This window comes from Dipodomys merriami, unplaced genomic scaffold (genome assembly GCF_024711535.1).
Source record: "Dipodomys merriami isolate MVZ:Mamm:240054 unplaced genomic scaffold, mDipMer1.0.p SCAF_29, whole genome shotgun sequence".
Classification (NCBI taxonomy): domain Eukaryota; kingdom Metazoa; phylum Chordata; class Mammalia; order Rodentia; family Heteromyidae; genus Dipodomys; species Dipodomys merriami.
This window is the reverse complement of record NW_027204381.1, coordinates 13,050,736-13,071,702: the sequence shown is the minus strand read 5'-3', so window position 1 is coordinate 13,071,702 and position 20,967 is coordinate 13,050,736. Positions and strand designations below refer to the sequence as shown.

At 43.8% G+C, this 20,967-nt stretch overlaps 1 protein-coding gene across 4 annotated transcripts in view; it reads left to right on the top strand.

Annotated features, from left to right (window-relative positions):
- Positions 1-335: 335 nt before the first annotated feature.
- Positions 336-20,967, top strand: part of Aplp2 (amyloid beta precursor like protein 2) — a 79,294-nt gene continuing 58,662 nt past the window's right edge. For all 4 annotated transcript variants that reach the window (XM_070038368.1, XM_070038367.1, XM_070038366.1 and 1 more), the window contains exon 1: positions 336-548. In XM_070038368.1, coding sequence (XP_069894469.1) covers positions 444-548 — 105 coding nt within the window. In that variant the 5' untranslated portion in view covers positions 336-443. The remainder of the gene's footprint in view (positions 549-20,967) is intronic.

Genomic DNA, 20,967 nt, shown 5'->3' with positions numbered 1-20,967 from the left:
CGGGTGGTACCCGCGCCAGTCTGACAGATAACTGCGCGTGTGCGTCCGCCCCCACGGTGCCGCGGCACACCGCCCACCCCGCGTGCACCCCGCGCCTCGCGACCGCAGGGTCCAGGGCGGGGGCGGGGTCGGCGACGGCTGGGGGCGGGCCGGGAGGGGGGCGCGCGGCAAGGCCGGCGGGCGGAGAAAGCTCTTCCATGTTCCGATTGGGCCTCGGCTGATCAATGGGCGGTGTCTTGGGACAGTTCTACGGGCCGGCATTGGGTGTCTTAGACAGAGGGCGTGGTTTTGTGAAGTCAGTTCCGGTTGGTGTAAAACCCCCGGGGCGGCGGTGAACGGGCTTCAGATGCTTCTGGGTCGCGGTGTGAGCCGAGTCTCTGCTCTCGTGTCTGTGTGTGGTGGGGTGAGCTTCGGATCCCGGCATTAGAGCGACCCAGCTAGGGATGGGGGCCACTGGGACCGCGGCCGCTGCGGCCACGGGCAAACTCCTGATCCTGCTGCTTCTCGGACTCACGGCGCCTGCTGCGGCGCTGGCGGGCTACATCGAGGTGAGGACCGGGCGGACGCCGGAGCGCCGTCTCCTCTGACCGCTGGGGCAGCGCGGCCTGCGATCCGCGGGATCTGCGGCCGGCGGGGCTGGGGGCGCGGCGCAGCGGGGTCCGGCGCTGCGGCTGGGCTAGCGCGCCCTCCCCCTCCCGCCCCTGCTTGGCGCAGTGCTTAGTGCTGGAGGTCGGGCTGCCTCCGTCGCCGCAGAGGCCAAATGAAAGGCGTCGGGGGCTGCGGGCTCTGCGATGGGGTGCGGGGGGCGGCGGGCAGCCTCGGCCGACCCGGCCCCCAGCCCGCCCTCAGGCGCCGCCGCATCCTCCGGGGACCCCCGAGTCGCCCTGACTCCCGCCCTATCTTCCCCGGGGACGATGCTGCCCGGTGCTCCCGCGGCCCCGCGGGCGTTCGGGTTGCTGCCTTCCCTCCTGGGGGGTCGGGGGGGGGGCCCGCCGGGACCCTGTCGCTGTCTCCCGCGGCGGCCGGGCCTTGCTTTCCGGCTTCCACCTGCCGCCGGCGATGGGGGCCAGGTGGGCAGGCGCCGTAGGGGTTGCAGCCGGGGCTCCGGCCCGCGGCGAGCCCGACGCGGCGGGGTGCCTGCCTCCCCGCCTCCGCCTGGGCCGCGGCCCGGGTCGGGTGAAATGGGGAGCGGCGTCTCCGGTGCTAGCCCTTTTTTGGGGGGGCTGGGTGGGGGAGGGCTCAGCCGGGAGGACAGGTATCCCCGAATCCGTCGTGCAAACTGCCTTCTCGGCCGTACTTCTTGGGCGTCCGGATCTCTGCAGCGGTGACCCCCCCCCTCCCGCCCCCCGGTAAACATCTTTGTGCCGCGGGGTGGCGAGGTGGCCCGGCGCCCGGGCGGTTGGCGGGAGTTCAGGCGGCTGGGGAAGGCTTGGGTGGCGGGGGTCGGGCGCCGGATCGGGTCCTGCCGGGGTCGGCACCGCACTCTCCCCCGGGGGGGCTCCGGGAAGACCTGGGGAAACTCTGGGAATCGTGCTTGGACTGTTGGCCCGGAATGTGTGTTTCTGGTGTAGTTCCTTTCTTGCGGCGATTCGCTCTCTTTAAACATCACTGTTGGTTCTTCTGCGTGTGGAGCCAGGTTTCAGGGAGACAGGCATCTGGATTTGATTAAATCGCCATCGCCTGACAACTTTACAATGAAAAAAAAAATAAAGCCCAGTTTAGGATGTGTTCATTTATGCAAAATGGATAACTATTTCCACCGGTAAAATACATATAATAAGGGGGGGAAAACCCACTCTCAGATCAAACTCCATAAACCTTTATGATCATCCGGCTTAAAGCTGTGTGACTTGGAGAGTGCTGGTGGTGGAAGAGTTAAATTTTCAGTGGAAGTAGTTAATGTTTATATACGCGGGCTTTTAGACAGATTATTTCAGGTTCCACACAGTGGGTAGGGCTGTGTTTGTGATCCCTGGTAAGATGTCGCAGGAAAATGGCTCAGTCGGTGGGATGGGAAGGGAGGGGTGGGTTGGGGGGGGGAGAAAGGTTTTGGAAAAGGATTATATATGTATGATAGAACTTCATCTCATAGATCAGACCTTACTTCATTTTCCAGTGAGGCACAGTTAATTCCTAACAAAGGACTTATTTTAAAGAATGTGTTAATACAGATGCCTACAGAAAACAATACCAGTTAGTTGTTGTGGATTAAATTTGATAGCCACACACTCTTCTGTTGAAGTCTGCTGAACAATTTAAGATGTAAACATTTCTGCAAACTGCTTTTAAGATGCTATTTTATGGTCAGTAATGCCTGTTCTTTGAAAGTATGTTTTTGTCATGCAAGTTATTTTTCAAGAGCCTTTTCTTTTTCTTAGCTGGCAGAATTCACTGTATATAATTTAATTTGTTGTCAGGCAAAGGATTGCTTAAGCCTTAATTTAGATGAGAATGGCCTAAATCAGGATGTCTTTGGGAAGGCCCTTATTGAGATTAGCCAAGGGGATTCTAGCCAAATCCCTGTCAAGCTGCTTGGCACAGAATTATTGATTGGAGGATCTTTAGTGTTGTTTGGTGTTGACTAAATTAATCTCCTACACCTGTTTAAAAAGAAAATCCCACCTTTCAGGGTCACTTCCTTTCCTCTCTTCAATCCAAGGCAAGTTCTCTTGTGTGTTTGCTCCCATTTTGGAATCACAAGAACATGTGCACAGAAATCCTTCACCCTCCATAGTGGATATTAGTCTTCTGAGTCAGAACTTGAATTTGTTCTGCCACATCTGAAAGTAGGAGCCATTTGTTTGCCAATTTTCAGGAAACCCAAATTAAGTATGGCAACTGAGGCAAAGGGAGAGAAGTCTTTGTGTTGGTATTCTGAGAGATGATATGGAGCTGTCTAATTGTACCTGGGAGAAATACCTTGGCAGTACTTCTGTCCTGTGTTTAAAAACTGTTGGGGCCTGGTGCCAGTGGCTCACACTTGTAATCCTAGCTACTCAGGAAGCTGAGATATGAAGATAGAAGCTCAAAGCAAGTCTGGGCTTGGCTGAGACCCTTCTCTCCAATTAATCACCAAAAAACAGGAAGTGGCACAGTGGCTCAAAGTGATAGAGTGCTAGCCTTGAGCAGAGAAAGCTCTGGGACAGTGCCTAGGCAGAGTTCAAGCCCCCACATCAAACCAAAAAAAAAGTCTGTAATAGGATTAACTGAGGTGCTTTCCCCCTCCCTCCCCCCAGTCCTGGGGCTTTTTTGTTGAAGGCTGGTGCTCTATCACTTGAGCCACGTCTCCACTTGTATCTTTTTGTTGGTAAATTGGAGATAAGAATCTCAGACTTGTGTGTCTGAGGTGACTTTGAACTGAGTTCTTCAGTTCTCAGCCTCCTGAGTACCTAAAATTACAGTCAGGACCCTTCAATGCCCAGCCTTGAACCTACTTTTTAAACTTCGTATGAAAATTTAGCTTCTGAGGTGAGATGCACTGTAAAGTATAAAAAATACATTCTAGATTTTAAAGACAGATTAAAATGTAAAATTGACATCTATTTTTTTATATCTTATCTATATGTATTAGTGGGACTTAGAGCCTTCTGCTTGTTAGGCGGGTGCTCTACCACTTGAGCCAAACTCCCAACCTAGAAATCTCCATTTTTATATTGATTGCAGTGAAAAGATATTATTTTAGACATTTGACTAAATAATATGTGTGAAATCCTCCAGTTTTTTTAAGAGTAAGGCTAATGTAGCTATTAGACAGTTTAACTGTGCATATGTGGTGACATTATATTTCTGCTAGACAGTACTGATTTAAAGTTTTTCAAGTTTTCAATGCAGTTAAAAAGAAATATACAACTATATGTTTCCCAATAAAGTCTATCTCAAAGTTGGTCCAGCATGATCTTCAGTGGTTTTTGTTTTGTTTTTGTTTTTGCCAGTCCTGCGGCTTGAACTCAGGGCCTATCCCTGAACTTCATTTACTCAAGCCACAGCACCACTTCTGGCTTTTTCTGTTTATATGGTAATGAGGAGTAGAACCCAGGGCTTCATGCATTCTAGGCAAGCACTTTACTACTAGGCCACATTCCCAGCCCCAATTCAGTGTTTTTTTTTTTTTTTTTTTTCAATTAAGGAAAAAATGTTAATTTTTCCCTGTTACTCTTAACAGTTAAATTCTATTTATTTCTATTTATTTATTTATTTATTGGTTGTGGGGCTTAAACTCTGGAACTCTGGGGCTGAGCGCTGTCCCTCAGCTCTTCAGCTCAAGGCGAGCGCTCTACCACTAGAGCTACAGCACCACTTCCGGTTTTATAGTGGTTAAGAGTTTCACGGACTTAACTGCCCTGGCTGGCTTTGAACCACAATCCTCAGATCTCAGCCTCCTGAGTAGCTAGGATTACAGGCCTGAGCCACCAGCGCCCGGCTTTCCTTTATATTTAGAAATAACAAAGCTTATAAATAATGCCAACTTTGTGTAAACAGTTCTAATAGCATTTACTCACACCATTAACATTTCCCACATTCATGATTTATTTTCACAGGTTCAGGATGGCAGGGTTGGGGGAGATGGATTGGAAGATGTTGATCAATGTTACAGAGCCCTGGGTTCAGTCCCCATTACTATGCTAAAAATAAGTTGCTGTATCAGTCTCTTATCATTGTATTTTTGCTAAGGGATATAAAAGTAGGTTATGAACATTATTCCCTTTACCCTGAAAACTTTAGTAAAGAATAAAAGATACTTTTCACACAGTCTTGTACTCTGTGTGTGTGTTTTTGTTTGAATTCAGGGCTTAATCTTTTTTAGCTTTTTTTTCCCCTTAAAGTTGACATTCTATTACTTCAGCTGACCACTTTCTCTACTTAATAGTTTTTTGCTAGCTAATTGGAGATAAGATTCTCTGGGGTTTGTTTGCCTGGTCTGGCTTTGAACCTTCAGCCTTAGATCTTAGCTGGAAGTTAAATGTTGGTAAAATACTTTAGTGAAGCTCAAGTGTCCTGTCTTACATAAACATTTTTTTTTGCCAGTCCTGGGGCTTGGACTCATGTCTTAGACACTGTCTTTGAGCTTTTTTTTTTTTTTTTTGCTTAAGGCTAGCACTGTACCACTTGAGCCACAGTGCCACTTTCAGATTTTTCTGTTTATGTGGTACTGAGGAATCCAATCCAGGGCTTTGTGCATGCTAGGCAAACACTCTACTACTAAGCCACATTCCCTGAATTTTTTTTTAATGCCAGTATTGGGGCTTGTAGGACCTAGGCGCCGTCCTTTAGCTTTTTAACTCAAGGCTGGGGACTATTTCTCTTGAGCCATACCTCCACTTCTGGCTTTTTGCTAATGGGCTTTTCCTGCTCTGCCTGGCTTGGAACTAGGATTCTCAGATCTTCTGAGTGGCTAGGATTATTAGGTGTGAGCCATTGGCACACAGCTAGCGTGGGTATTGGTAAAGTTATTAAGCTATTGAATACTTAGCATAACATATACAAGGTTATTTCTTTATTTTTAGCATTTTTGTGGTAATTCATTTGAAGTTGGGACTTCACACATGCAAGGCGTGTCTCCAGCATGGCTATCTATTCCTAAATACAAAAATCACATTTTTTTACTTGTTTGATATTATTTATAGAAAAGAAAACAAGGGCTGGGAATGTGGCTTAGTGGTGGAGTGCTTGCCTAGCATGCACGAAGTCCTATTCCATTCCTCAGTACCACATAAACAGAAAAGGCTGGAAGTGATGCTGTGGCTCAAGTGGTACAGTGCTAGCCTTGAGCATCAAGAGGCTCAAGGACACTGCCCAGGTGCTGAGTTCAAGCCCCAGACTGGCAAGAGAAGAAAATGGAAACATAATTTTTCAAGATAGTTTGTATTATTCACTCTCTGAATTCCCAAGCTTTCTCATTTTTGTTTCTGAGATTCTGTCTCAAACAAACTATACTCACAGTATAGCTCAGGCTGAACTTGTGATTTTCTTGTGTCTCCTGAGTGCTGAGATTACAAGTGTGTGTCCCCATACCTGGCTTGCACCTTTCATTTTAGAATAACAGAAGAAAAAGTCTGTAGGCTATGTATTCTCATGGTAAGAAATTTAAAAAATACAAACAAGTGAAAGTTAAGCCATCATCTAGGGAAATATCACTATAAACATTTTCATGGTGTTCATCCTTCTAGATAGGTACAGAATTTTAAAAAATAGCACATACTAAATTAAAAAAAAAATAGCACATACTGCCTAGTGCCTGTGGCTCACACCTGTAACCCTAGCTGCCCAAGAGACAGATCTGAGGATCACAGTTCAAAGCCAGCCCAGGCAGACAGATCTTAGAGACTCTTAACCTCCAATTAACCACTAAAAGTGAAGCTGTGGCTCAAGTGGTAGAGTACTAGTCTTGAGCAAAAGAGCTCAGGGGCAGCACCCAGGCCCTGAGATCAAGCCCTAGGACCAGCACACACAAAGTTGGTACTATTTTTTTTCTCCAAATATAGTATATATATATATTTTTTTTTTGGGGGGGGGGTTGGTTGTGGGGCTTGAACCCTGGGCCTGCTCGCTGTCCCTCAGCTCTTCAGCTTAAGGCTAGCGCTCTACCACTTGAGCCACAGCACCATTTCCAATTTTCTGAATGGTTTATTGGAGTTAAGAGTCTCATAGGCTTTCCTGCCCAGGCTGGCTTTGGGCCACGATTCTAAGATCTCAGTCTCCTGAGTAGCTAGGATTACAGGCATGAGCCACTGGCTCCCACTTCCAAATATTTCTTTATTGAGGTTAAGTGACTATATAAGTTTCATAGTACTGTGACATAGCTATACTTTGCTAAAGTCACAGGCACATTTTATCCTTCATAATGATCACTATCATCTTAATCTACAAAGCTTATAAACTCTCTGAACTTTAACAATAAAACTGTTTCTTAGAAATCGGGTGAAATGTACATTTCTTTCCTTTTGCTTAGTATCATCTGTTTCCTCTTACTATTTTGAATTGTCTTCAAATGAGCTATAGGGAAAAAAGTACTCTTGAAGTGACAAAAGTTACAGGTAAATCTTTGTACAGTAATTGTAGTTGCTGTGGAGGGGCCAATTAAGAGAGAATTGTAAATTGCCAGTAATTCAATTTTTGTGAGCTGTTCTTCAGTGAGATAAACTAAATTGCTGTGAAACTTAATTATGTTGGTATACTGTACCTTGGTTTATGGCTTAAGATGGAAAGTAGATGGGGTAGCTGCATTGAGATAGGAATAGGCTCCAGTTCTTTGTATCTAGTACAGGTCATAATTGTTTCTACAATGGGATTTTATTTCAATTATTTTGCATGGGCCATGCACATTAATGATACAGAAGCCTTCTATCAATGAGTTATAGTTGATTTCTATTTTATTTTATTTTTGGGTCCGGTTGTGGGGCCTGAACTCTGGGCCTGGGCGCTGTCCCTCAGCTCTTCAGCTCAAGGCTAGCGCTCTACCACTTGAGCCACAGCGCCACTTCTGGCTTTTTTCTTTTTGCTTATGTGGTGCTGAGGAATCGAACCCAGGGCCTCAAGCATGCAAGGCAAGCGCTCTACCACTGAGCCACCTTCCCAGCCCTTAATTTCTTTTTTAAATGAAGTCATTTAGATATAACTAATTTTTTTTATGAAAAGGTTAGAAAACTCACTTTTTAAAATTTTTAGAATTAACCTATTGTGTGGTTCTGTGCTAGACATTAAATTGTAGCAGTAAACATAATGTGGATAGTAGTACTCTACAAAGTGTTCTCACATGTGATGTTGAGTTTCAGAGGCTCCCAAGTGACTCTTAATAGGCGAGTAGAGGAAAAACAAAACAAAACTGTAGCAACAGTCTGGTAAAGTAGGCATTCTTACCCTTACCCGAAAAGGGAGTCAGCAGAGGCCAAGGATTGAAGGTCACATGGATTGGCAAGGGTTATTTTAAGTTCTTTGCTTTTTCCTTCCTCTGTCATGGTATTTTCTAATATTTACTGTTTGCCTGTAAATTTCTCCTCACTCTTGTTTACATTATCTTTCTCACTATTAAAAACTTGATAAGCCAGGCACTGGAGGCTCATGCCTGTAATACTAGTTATTCAGGAGGTTAAGATCTGAGGATAATGGTTTGGAGCCAGCCCAGGCAGGAAAGTCCTTGAGACTCTTTTCTCCAGTAAACTACTCAACAAAACTGGATGTGAAGCTGAGGCTCAAGAGGTAGAGCCCAGGCCCTCAGTTAAAGCCCTAGGACCTGCTTAAAAATAAGCTTGACATTAGGAAGTGGTGGTTGTTGCTCAAGTGATAGAGTGGAAAATGCCAAGGGAGATTGGAAGGCATTGAGTTAAAGTTCCAGTACCAGGGTGCACAGTAAATAAGCACACACAACCTAATATGAATATTTTCTTTAAAAGGAAGTAGTTTTGTGCAGATAATAATATATGGTGAACCAATGTGTATCAAATGTGACAATGACTATAGGGTATAACTGCAGAGACTGCCATTTTACATTTTCTACTTTTTAAAAAAGACAAAACAGCTTTTTATGCCTTTTTGTCTAGTGTGCAAATTCCAAATAGTAAACTTGTTTTGTCTTTGAATTCTGAGCCCCTCCTCCCTAAACATAGACATAACCTACAACCCAGCCATACCACTCCTAGGTATCTACCCTGAGCAACAGGACCCAGGGCAACACCTGCACTTCATGTTCATTGCTGCTCTGTTTACAATAGCCAAGATATAAAAACAACCCAGATACCCCACTACAGATGAATGGATCCAAAAATTGTGGTACCTATATACAATGGAATGTTACGCAGCCATTAGAAAGGACAAAATAATGGCATTCGCAGGGAAATGGATGGAATTAGAAGAAGAAATCAGTTGAGTGAGATAAGCCAAGATCAGAGAGAGAAATAACGCATGGTCTCCCTGATATGCAGATGTTAGATTCAAAATGCAATGAGATTGGACAAAGTATACAGAACTAAAGATACCCATACTCAGTGAAACCAAAAGAGGATAGTCCTGGGAGAGTAACACTAAGTTGTAATACCCAAGCACCTCTTCATATGTGCATAAAATAATATACAGACTGAAAAGTACCCTTAAGACAAGAAAACTAAGGACTTCTTAATTTATCTTATCGTTTTTTTAGATGACTATATTCTTTTTTTTCCTTTTTTCTTTTTTTTTGGGGGGGGTGGTCCAGTCATGGGGCCTGAACTCTGGGCTTGGGCGCTGCCCCTCAGCTCTTCAGCTCAAGGCTAGCGCTCTACCTTGAGCCACAGCGCCACTTCTGGCTTTTTTTCTTTTTGCTTATGTGGTGCTGAGGAATCGAACCCAGGGCCTCATGCATGCAAGGCAAGTGCTCTACCACTGAGCCACCTTCCCAGCCCTAGATGACTATATCCTTTACCTAATATGGTTTGTACATGTGCACATCTGAGAGGGAGCTGGAAGGAGGGCACAGAATCAGTGGAAAGCGGGTGAAAAAATACAGCAGAGGGGCCCAACAATTATACTGGACACTGATGAAAATGAACTAAGCAACTCAAGGGGAGTGCTTGGGAAGGAGGGAATGAGATAGAAGAGGAAACAGCTGATCCTAAGCCAAAGGAAAGAAAAATACATACACCCAATTTGGAAGAAATAGTCTTATTATTAAAGTTGGTAGAGTTCAAAAGCTTTGTAGATTAAGATGATGATTATCATTGTGAAGGTTAAAAAGACAAAACAGCTTTTTGTGCCTTTTTGTATAATGTGCAAATTCTCAATAGTAAACTTGTTTCATCTTTGTATTCGGAGCCCCTCCTTCCCTAAAAAAATTCAAGAGAGCCAGGTAGAGTGCCTCACGCCTGTACATTCCAATTTAGGAGGTATCGATAAGGAGGATCTAGGTTCAAAGGCCAACTCTGGGTAAAATGTAAGCCAGACTCTTCTCAATCAAAAAGCTAAGTTGAAATGACAAAATTCTAATTCAGTTAGATGTATGTAACTCATGCTGATCCATTGGTGCTTAGAGTCCATTCTTTTTTGTTGTGGGTTTTTTGTGTTTGGGCCAGGACTAGAACTTCCACAAACAGCCTCTTGCTCTTGCTTGGCTTTGTTCAATACCAGATTTGTATGACTGGAGTCACACCTCTACTTCTGTTTTTTTTGTTGTTGTTGCTTAATTGGAGATTACAGTGGACTTTGTTTATGCTTGGTCTGACCTTGAACCTTGGTCCTCGGATCTCAGCTTCTTGAGTAGCTATGATTACAGATGTGAGCCACCAGAGTTCTGCTTGAAAAGCCTGTCCATTACCAGTTGTCCACATTATTTCTTGGGCATTTAGTCTTTTCTCAGATTGTTGAAGAATGGTGACTTGCTTTGTGGATTTATATTTGTGTCTAATTCACTGTTACATTTTTGTGCCAGTAACAGGGACTATTGAATTCACCAAAAGTTAATTTAACTCTTGACTTGAGGTGGAGGTGTAGCATACCCATTCATGTTTTTAAAAAACCTGTCAGACTGGGTGCCCATGGCTCACACCTGTAATCCTAGCTATCCAGGAGGCTGAGACCTGAGGATCTCGGTTCAAAGCCAGCAGCTCTTCAGCTCAAGGCCAGCACTCTACCACTTGAGCCACAGCGCCACTTCTGGTTTTCTGGTGATTAATTGGAGGTAAAAGTCTCACAGCCTTTCCGCTAGCTTTAGACCATGATCCTCAGATCTCAGCTAGGATTACAGGCATGAGCCACCAATGTCTGGTGAGCCTTTTACAATTTAAATTAACAAAAGAAAATAGTGTACTCTACTTTCATAAACCAAACACTTGTACAATCACCAAGAAAAAGAACATGGCGGTATCTTCTTTCTCTTCTCCAGAAGTAAGTATTGGCCTGACTTAAAGGAATTACTCCTTGCCTTTATAGTTTTGCCAACCAGGTTTCCTCACTTTCCTGTTTTGTTTTTTTTTAATCTTGCAAATGAGATCATTCAGTATGTATTCTTAAGTATTTGATCTGTTTAACTAAGTCCTCTGTCCCAGGGCTTGAACTCAGTGCCTGGACTTGTCCTTGGACTTTTTGCTCGTCTAGTGTTGTTGAGCCACAGCTCTACTTTTGGCTTTTTGGTAGTTAAGTGGAGTTAAAAGTCTCAGAGACTTACCTTCCTGGTCTGGCTTCAAACTTTGCTCCTTAGGCAAGCACTCTACCACTGAGCCACCTTCCCAGTCCCCAAACTTTGCTCCTTAGATGTCAACCTCCTGAGTAGCTAGGATTGCAGGTGTGAGCCACCAGTGTCCAGTCTGAACATGTTTTTGAGAGTTGTTTGTGTTCAATATAGATGCAATTTGTTTCCATTGTTGTATTGTGAGAATAAATTACAACCTGTTCTGCCAATAGATATTTGAGTTTTTTCCAGTTTGTGGTTATTAAGATAATGTTCTCTCTGTGGGTTGTCTTTGCACTGCTTTGGCTGTTTGTTTTCTTGGATACTGAGGATTGACCCCAGGGCCTCTAGCATGCTATACACATGCATGCACTACTTAGAACCACATTCCTAACCTCTTACTCTATTTACTGATGTCTTTTGAAAATGCTGTTTGTTCTATATCCAGTCTAAACCCTTCATTATCAAGATTGTCCATTTCCCTTCTGCTTGACTCTCATAAATCAAATACTTCTACGCATGAATCTGTGGATTTCTCTCTTATCATTCTTACATATTTTGTCTTATATTGATCTTTATGTTTGGGTCAGGTAGTAAGATTTCACATTTACTAGATTTAATTCTTTTTAAATTGGTTGCATCCAGTAGTATTTTAGTTAGTTTTCCCTTCCCCTCTCCTTCCTTCTATCCCAACCCTTGACATCCCCCCCCACTCTCTCTCTCTCTCTCTCTCTCTCTCTCTCTCTCTCTCTCTCTCTCTCTCTCTCTCTCTCTCTCTCTCTCTCTCTCTCAGGCACACACTCTCAGGCACACACACGCACACACCCAGCTGTAATTTCTGATACTTTTTTCTCCTTGTAATTAATAATTTCGAACTTGCTGTATTTTTCTGAAATAAAATACTTTCCTTCTTTATTTCTAGCAATATTTTACTTAGTTTGTTACCCATATACTAGATGTATTTTTTTTTTTTTTTTTTTTTTTTTTGTCGGTCATGGGACTTGAACTCTGGGCCTGGGCGCTGTCCCTCAGCTCTTCAGCTCAAGGCGAGCGCTCTACCACTTGAGCTACAGCGCCACTTCCGGTTTTCTGGTGGTTTTTATTGGAGATAGGAGTCTCACGGTCTCTCCTGCCCGGGCTGGCTTTGAACCGCGATCCTCAGATCTCAGCCTCCTGAGTAGCTAGGATTACAGGCGTGAGCCACCAGCGCCCGGCTTACTAGATGTATTTTTTAACTTAGTAAAATATCTTCTTTTAATCGGAATATTTGATCCATTTACACTCAATGCAATTAATATATTTGACTTTCCTGGTCTAAATAGGAGAGAGAGAGTGAGAGAGAGAGAGAGAGAGAGAGAGAGAGAGAGAGAGAGAGAGAGAGAGAGAGAGAGAGAGAGAGAGAGAGTGTGTATGTGTGTGTGTGTGTGTGTGTGGTTGGTCATGGACCCTGAACTCTGGGTCTGGGTGCTGTCCCTCAGCTCTTCAGCTCAAGGCTGGTGATCTGCCTTCAGCTCAAGGCTGCTTATGTGGTGCTGAGGAACAAACCCAGGGCCTAATGCATGCAAGCAAGCACTCTACCAGTGAGCCCTGTGAGCTTGAGGGGGGTGGGTGGGGATGGGTGGTTAATTGGAAATTCGAGTCTCAGGGACATTCTTGCCCCAGCTGGTTTTGAGCTGTGATCTTTGGATCCCAGCCCTGAACAGCTAGGATTACAGACGTAAACCACTGGCACCCAGTTATTCATGAATTTTTTTTTACAGGCTTTGAAATGGGAATCATCCTGTCTCTGCTTCCATGCTAAGAATACAGACATGCACCACTGCCATCCTCAGTGTCAACTTTTTTTTTTTTGGGGGGGGGGAGGGGCAGTCATGGGTTTGAACTCAGGGTCTGAGAGCTGTCCCTGAGCTTTTTTGCTCAAGGCTAGCACTTTACCACTTGAGCCACAGCTCCACTTCTAGTTTTTGAGTTGTTAATTGGATATAGAGTCTCACAGGGACTTTGCTGTCTGGGTTGGCTTTGAACCACGATTGTCAAATCTCAGCCTCCTGAGTAGCTATTACAGGTGTGAGCCACTGGCGTGCCCAGCTCAACTTTTTTTTTTTATTGTGAAAATACTGTACAGAGGGGTTACAATTACCTGGGCAAGATAATGAGTACATTTCTTATCAAGCATTGTAGCCTCCTCCAACTTTTTTTTTAATGAATGTTTATATAATAGGCCCACTGAGAGTAGTTTCTTTCATAATTTTAGAAATTATATATCCTATTTCTGATAGTGAATGTTATAACATTAGAGTTAGTGTCACTGTAGTTGTTACTCAATTGGAGATGTAGTAAGTCTACTTTTTTCTGATTAATTTTGAGCTTTTTTATTGAATCTGGTTTTCAGAAATTTTATTATTATGTATTTCTATGTAAATTCATTTTTCCTCTGTGTGCCTGACCTGAGGCTTTAACTTCCGGTCTGGGCATTATCCTTGAGCTTTTTAAAATTTTACTTTTGCTGAAGGCTAGCCACAGGTCCACTTTTGGCTTTTTGGTGCTTATTGGAGGTAAAAGTCTCAGATCTTCTTGCCCAGGCTGACAGATTTTAAACTATGATCCTCAGATCTCACTTTCATGAGTAGTTAATATTACAGGTGAAATTCGTTGAATCTGTAGTTAAATTTCTTGTATCAATTTTAGAAAGTTCCCAGACTTTAAATGTTAAAATAATTAATGTTGGTTTTGCGCAATTTTTCTTTTCTGTAGTACCCCAAAAGTCTTAACACATTGTCACTGTATCCTCTGTAATCTTCCCTCATTTAATGATTTTCTTGTGATTCATCTTTCTTACAGTTTCTTCAGCTCTGTCAGTCTACCAGTCCATCAGTTGACTTTGTTGTTTTCTGTTATTGTGGTTTTGAGTGTTTGTTTTTTTTTTTTTCCTGGTCATGGGCTTGAACTCCCAGCCTGGGAGCTGTCCCTCAGCCCTTCAGCTCAATGCTAGTGCTCTACCACTTGAGCCACAGTGCCACTTCCGGCTTTTTCTGTTTCTGTGGTGCTGAGGAATCCAAACCAGGGCCTTATACATACGAGGCAAGCACTCTACCACTGAGCCACCTTCCCAGCTGCTACGGTTTGAGTTTTATAATTTAAAATTGGTTTTAATTTTTTTCTAGATCTTAGCTGTAATTCTCAATCTTGTTTTTGGTGTCTTAGAACATGGTAAGAATAGCTGAAAAGTCTTGTCTAAAGTTCTGGCACCTAGGGTCTATGTATCCCCCCTATTGTCATTTCTGTTTTTTTTTTTTTTTTTTTTTTGGTCTGGTCGTGGGGCCTGAACTCTGGGCCTGGGCGCTGTCCCTCAGTTCTTCAGCTCAAGGCTAGCACTCTACCACTTGAGCCACAGCTCCACTTCCGGCTTTTTTCTTATGTGGTGCTGAGGAATCGAACCCAGGGCCTCAGGCATGCAAGGCAAGCGCTCTACCACTGAGCCACCTTCCCAGCCCCCCTATTGTCATTTCTGCTGGTTTTTATTCATTTCATTTTTTTGGTCAGGTTTTGTGTGTGTGTGTGTGTTTTTTTTTTTGGGTCTGGCCGTGGGGCCTGAACTCTGGGCCTGGGCGCTGTCCCTCAGCTCTTCAGCTCAAGGCTAGCACTCTACCACTTGAGCCATAGCGCCACTTCCAGCTTTTTTCTTTTTGCTTATGTGGTGCTGGGGAATCGAACCCAGGGCCTTGAGCATGCAAGGCAAGCGCTCTACCACTGAGCCACCTTCCCAGCCCAGGTTTTGTGTTTTTTTAATTGTATGTCAGACATTTTATTTGTATGGATGTTCATATATTATTAATTCAAGGCCTAAAGCTAATTTTATGTTCTGGAGACCAATTTTGTTTGTTTGTTTGTTTCTAGAACTTCAGGACACTAGTAATAAAGAATCTTATCCTAATTTGTTGGATTAGTATCACTGGAAGCTGAGCTACAACCTCCGTGAAGATCTGCCATTTTCTACTTTACATTTTCAGGTTCAGCTGCATTTGATATCAAATCTTTTAAACTTTGTGCCTTTAAGCAACCTCCCTTTCTATTTAGCCCTCTACCTCATGCCCTTTCTCTTTTAGTCCTTTTATTTTGCCAAATGCACCAGTGAGCTCTTCCAGTCTTCTTTGTTGTTGTTGTTGTTTTGTTTTGTTTTTGTTGATCTTTTTTTGTTGTTGTTGTTGTGTTTTGGGTCCGGTCGTGGGGCCTGAACTCTGGGCCTGGGCGCTGTCCCTCAGCTCTTCAGCTCAAGGCTAGCCCTCTACCACTTGAGCCACAGCGCCACTTCCAGCTTTTTTCTTTTTGCTTATGTGGTGCTGAGGAATCGAACCCAGGGCCTCAGGCATGCAAGGCAAGCACTCTACCACTGAGCCACCTTCCCAGCCCTGTTTTTGTTGATCTTGAGGCTTGAACTCTGGGCTTGGGCATTGTCCCTCAGCTCTTCAGCTCAAGGCTAACACTCTACTACTTGAGTCACAGCTCACATCTGGCCTTTTCTGTTTATGTGGTACGGAGGAAGCGAACTCAGGGCCTCATGCAAGGCAAGCACTCTACCACTGAGCCACCTTCCTGGCCCTCTTCCAGTCCAGGCTTCTAACTTCCCCAGAGAAGTAAAGTTTCATTCGTCTCTCTGGGCCTCTACCTTTCCCTGTGTACTAATATGGCATAGCAGCCCTTCACCCTGTTTTACATTTCTACTGCTTTCATGAAAGCATTTTACCATCTAAGTAAATAATTGTTGCTTTTTTCCCCACTCTCTTTAAGACAGGTTCCCTTATAACCCAAGCTGGCCTTAAAACATGATTCTCCTGCCTCAGCCCTCTTCATGCTGGGATTACAGGCGAGAAGCACCATGCGTGGTGCTATTTTCTTGTACCAGTTTTCTTTTCTATACATCATTATTTCTCAGAGAAACAATCCATTTTCTTTTATGTATATTGCATCACTTTCCAGGCCAAACTCATTATTGTTTATTATTATTATTGTTTTTGTCAGTCCTGGGGCTTCAAGTCAGGAGCTGGGCACTGTCCCTGAGCTTCTTTTGAGCAGCCACAGTGCCACTTCTGACCTTTTCTGAGTAGTTTATTAGAGATAAGAGTTTTATGGACTTTTCTGCCTGATCTGGCCTTGAACTGTGGTCCTCGGACCTCAGCCTTTTGAGTAGCTAGGATTACAGGCATGAGCCTGACTAACATTACTCTTAAATCACTTAATTGCTTGGGGCTCCCCTCCCATTCCTGCCCTCCCTCTATTTTTTTCCTTCTTTTCTTTCCCCTCTTCCCTCTTCCCTTCTCCTTTTCCTCTTCCCTTCTCCTTCTCTTCCCCTTTCCTTCCTCCTCCCTTCCCACTCCTCCTCCCATCCCCCTTTTCCTCCTCCTTTCCCTTCTCCTCCCCTTTCCTCTTCTCCCTGTCTGAGTAGCCTAGACTAGCCTTGATCTCTTGGTCCTCCAGCCTCCAACTCTCTATTGCTGGGATTAACAGGTGTGGCCATTTCCCTTTCTCAGTCCAAGTACATCTTTGGAAATACTTGTATGTAGATATAAAGGACTGCCTAGTCTTTTTTTTTTTTTTTGCTTGTTGTGGGGCTTGAACTCAGGACCTGGGCACTGTCCCTGAGCCTTTGTGCTCAAAGCTAGCTCTCTTACCACTTGACTCACAGTGCCACTTCTGGCTTTTTCTGGTGGTTTATTGGAGATAAGAGTCTCATGGGGACTTTTCTGCCTGGGCTGGCTTTCAACCTTGATCCTCAGATCTCAGCCTCCTGAGTAGCTTGGATTACCAGCACCCGGTTCTAGTCCCCATATTGTATTTAATTCTAATTGTACATGTGTTTCTAATACTTCTCTAATATACACAGTAGATTTTTTTTTTTTTGCGCATGGAATCGCTTTATTAAAACAAGGACCCTGGGTCTCTCTGGGAGAACTTGTCTTCCATCTGTCCCGTGCCAGCCATGGGCACAGCCTGCAGACATTAAGGACTCATACCCTGTTACAGATACACAAGGCCTCAACACGAATCTTGGCTGGATTAGGGAAGAATTAATCTGGGAAAATCAGTTTTACAGCTCCGTTAATTATAAATATTCTGCTCAGAATATTTACATCGGAAAGAGTTACCCGTTAAGACTAAAACATAAAAGCAGAGGAATGAGTGACTTCCAATTGGCAGGCTGGCCTGCCCTCTCTGTGGCGTGGTGGGGCCTCCGCAGCTGGGTCACCACTTATGATATATCTCTGTCAAAAGCCTCAGGTACTACTGCACCCGGGTGTCAAAGTGGTTGGCTGGCCGACTGCTGTCCACAGGGGTCCTCCCACGAACAGCTACATGGCCTTCACGTAGTTCATCTCATCTAGCGTGAAGGAAGCGTGATTAGGTCACCCTTCTCCCTGGCAATCCGGATCCACATGTCCTCCTCGTTCCTGATGTCCAAGTGCCCTCTGCCCTCCAGGATGTAGCGGATCTCCTCGTCCAGGTGCAGGTGGTCCTCATAGACATCTTCAGCTTCTCTTCATAGTTGGGAAGTTTCTCTTTGCAGATGGTGATTATGTCCATCTAGGAATAGTTTCCTTGCTCTGTCGATCTCGTTCCCGTGCTTGTCAGCAGCCTGTGCAGTCGCTCCAGGCCCACTAGGCAGCTGGGCTGGCCATGCGGAATCGTCCATGTACCAGGCCTGCACCATGGCAGCGGCTGGTTTACTGGCATCGGGAAAATCCTTTTCAACTGTACTCCAGATTAACATTTGAAAGTGTCTGTGCAGTAATGGGTTCAGAAATTGAAGGTGCACCCTTTGTGAGAAAATGTATTAAAAAAAAAAAAAAGCTGTCAAAGTGAGCTGCTTAAAAGTTCCTGCTTTGGTCTGATGGATTGGCCCTTGTTGATTATTCTTTTTTTTTTTTTTTTTGGGTCCAGTTGTGGGGCTTGAACTCTGGGCCTGGGCACTGTCCCTCAGCTCTTTAGCTCAAGGCTAGCACTCTACCACTTGCGCCACAGCACCACTTCCAGCTTTTTTCTTATGTGGTGCTGAGGAATCGAACCCAGGGCCTTGAGCATGCAAGGCAAGTGCTCTACCACTGAGCCACCTTCCCAGCCCCCTTGTTGATTATTCTAAGACAATATCAGCAAGTGAAAAAAGGAAAAGAGGAACTACTTTGGGATAAGGAAGGAATTTTTATTTTTATTTTTATTTTTTTTGCCTATCATGTGGCTGGAACGCTGGGGCCTAGTCGCTGTCCCTGAGCTCTTTTGCTCCAGGCTAGCCCTCTACTACTTGGATCAAGAGTGCCACTACAAGTTATGGTGATTAATTAGAGATAAGAGTCTCATTGACTTTGATGCCCAGCTGGCTTTAATCCAGGATCTTCAGATCTCAGCCTCTTGAGTTGCTAGAATTACAGACATGAGCCACCAGCTCCCAGCTAAGGAAAGATTTTTGAAAAGTGAGATTTTGTCTTAACTTGGTTGTTCCTAAATGGAATTAAGACATATCTCAGACTGTTGAAGAAATAGCAAAGGGGGTGGTTTGTTTTGAGATTGCTGTGGGCTATTAATCTTATTTCAAAGTCTTTTAATGGCTACTTTATGTAAATATATCTTACCCTCTTTAAAGTAGCAAATATCCCCATGCTGCTGATCACATATATGGTATATAACATATGAGCACCGTTATATATTACAGACTGTGATAGACAATTTGCTCCAGGAAAGTTAGAATGAACTTGTGACTTTAAATGAGCATCATTATTCCACAATACTGTGAATTTCCGGAAATTAAGTAATCACTTAATCACGATCAAAAAAAAAAAAAAAAAAAAAAAAGAACCTTGGGGAAGGGAGGGAGGGAGGGGATGGTAGGGGGAAAAAAAAAAAAAAAAGAAAAAAAAAGAAAAAAAAAATAAAGTAGCAAATCATTGAGAACCTGACCTCAACCAATCCTCGTTGAGGGGCAGGGCCTGCTGTGTTAAGAGATAAATAGGGAACAGCCTGCCTGCTTTGTGTGCTTGCTTGCCAGATTTTTGGTTGTTTTCTTTTCTTTTGGCCTGGGCGCTGTCCCTCAGCTCTTCAGCTCAAGGCTAGCACTCTACCACTTAAGTCAGAGCGCCACTTCCAGCTTTTTCTTTTTGCTTATGTGGTGCTGAGGAGTCGAACCCAGGGCCTCAGGCATGCAAGGCAAGCACTCTACCACTGAGCCACCTTCCCAGCCCTTTTGGTTGTTTTCACCCTCATCTGTAGGAGTAAATTTTGCCTTGCTGAGACAATTCTTTGTTTTCATGTTTATTGTTGTGACTCTGGTGGTTCTTAGAAAGTGTGTTTATAATGCTTTTGAAATTCTTTTGAAGTGCTTCATGGTTATACTTACTGGTAAACATTCATAGAATTGCGTGGAAGGCATGTAAGAGAGCAGATAAACCAGTGCTGAATGTGCATATAGTTCCCAACATAAACATAGAAATTAACGAAGCTTTTTTTGTTGTGGGCAAAGTGATAGTATTTCTCATTATTTTAACATAATGCTGATTTATATAGTTATGTCCAGATAGCTTAAATTATGTCAGCCACAAATAAAAATTCTCTAAATCCACAGACTTTTTTTCTATGAAGAGTTTTTTTTTTATTGTGGTAAGACTAATAGATTTCTTAATTTTTCAATAGCATAATAGGTTATTGTTAACTATAAGAACTTTTTTTTTATCTTGTGTAGATAAAACTTTTCACCTGTTGAATATTAGTTTCCTTTTTCTCCCTCTCCCTGGAGCCACACTGTTTCTATGAATTTGATGTGTTTTAGATAGCCCTTCTTAGTGAGGTCCTGCAGTATTTGTTTAACCTATGTGACTTGTTTGCATAATGTCTTCCAGGGTTGTTCATTTACCTATAGTAAGATTTCTAGCTTTTTATTTCTCTCTTCTCTTCTACCAGGATTTGAACTCTTGGCCTCATGCTTACTCAGCTTGCTGGCTGATGCTGTATTAACTACTTGAGATCGAGTCCCACAGACTTTTGCTTTGCCTGGCTTCAAACCTATATCCTCCTGAGTAGCTAAACTAGGATTATAAACTTAAGTTGCTAGTGCCTTTTTTGTTTGTTTTCTTTGAGACAGGGTCTTACTGTATAAGGGTCTTACTGTATAGCCAACTCCTTAAAAGATGGAGCAGTGTATGTGCCCCAGTGGCTCACACCTGTTATCCTAGCTACTCAGGTGGCTGAAATCTGACAATCACGTTTTGAAGCCAGCTGGAGGAGGAAAGTTTTTAAGATTCTTATCTCCAGTTACCTACAAGTAGAGCTCTAGCCTTGAGCAAAAAAGGGCAGGGACAGTGCCCAGACCCTGAGTTCAAGCTCCAGGACCAGTAACGCCCCCCACTCCCCCCCCCCCAAAAAAAAAAAGATTGAACAGTATGCCATTTCATCTATCTACCTCCTCTCTGTCCTCCCAGTACCATTTATTGAAGCATCTTTTTTCTGATTGTAAGATATTGACAACTGTGTCAAAAACTAGCTGGCCATGTATTAAGGTTTATTTCTGGACTATCTGCTGTATATGTCTTTATTTATTTATTTTTACTGGATTTTTTTTGGGGGGTCCAGTCCTGGATTTGCACTCAGAGCCTGGGTACTGTCCCTGAGCTGCTTTTGCTCAAGACTAGCAGCATTCTACTACAGCACTATTTGTGGCCTTTTTTGTGTATATGGTACTGAGGAATGGAACCCAGGGCTTCATGCATGCTAGGGAAGCACTCTACCACTAACCCACATTCCCAGCCCAGTCGTCTTCTTCTTCTTTTTTTTTTTTTTTTTTTTTTTGGCTT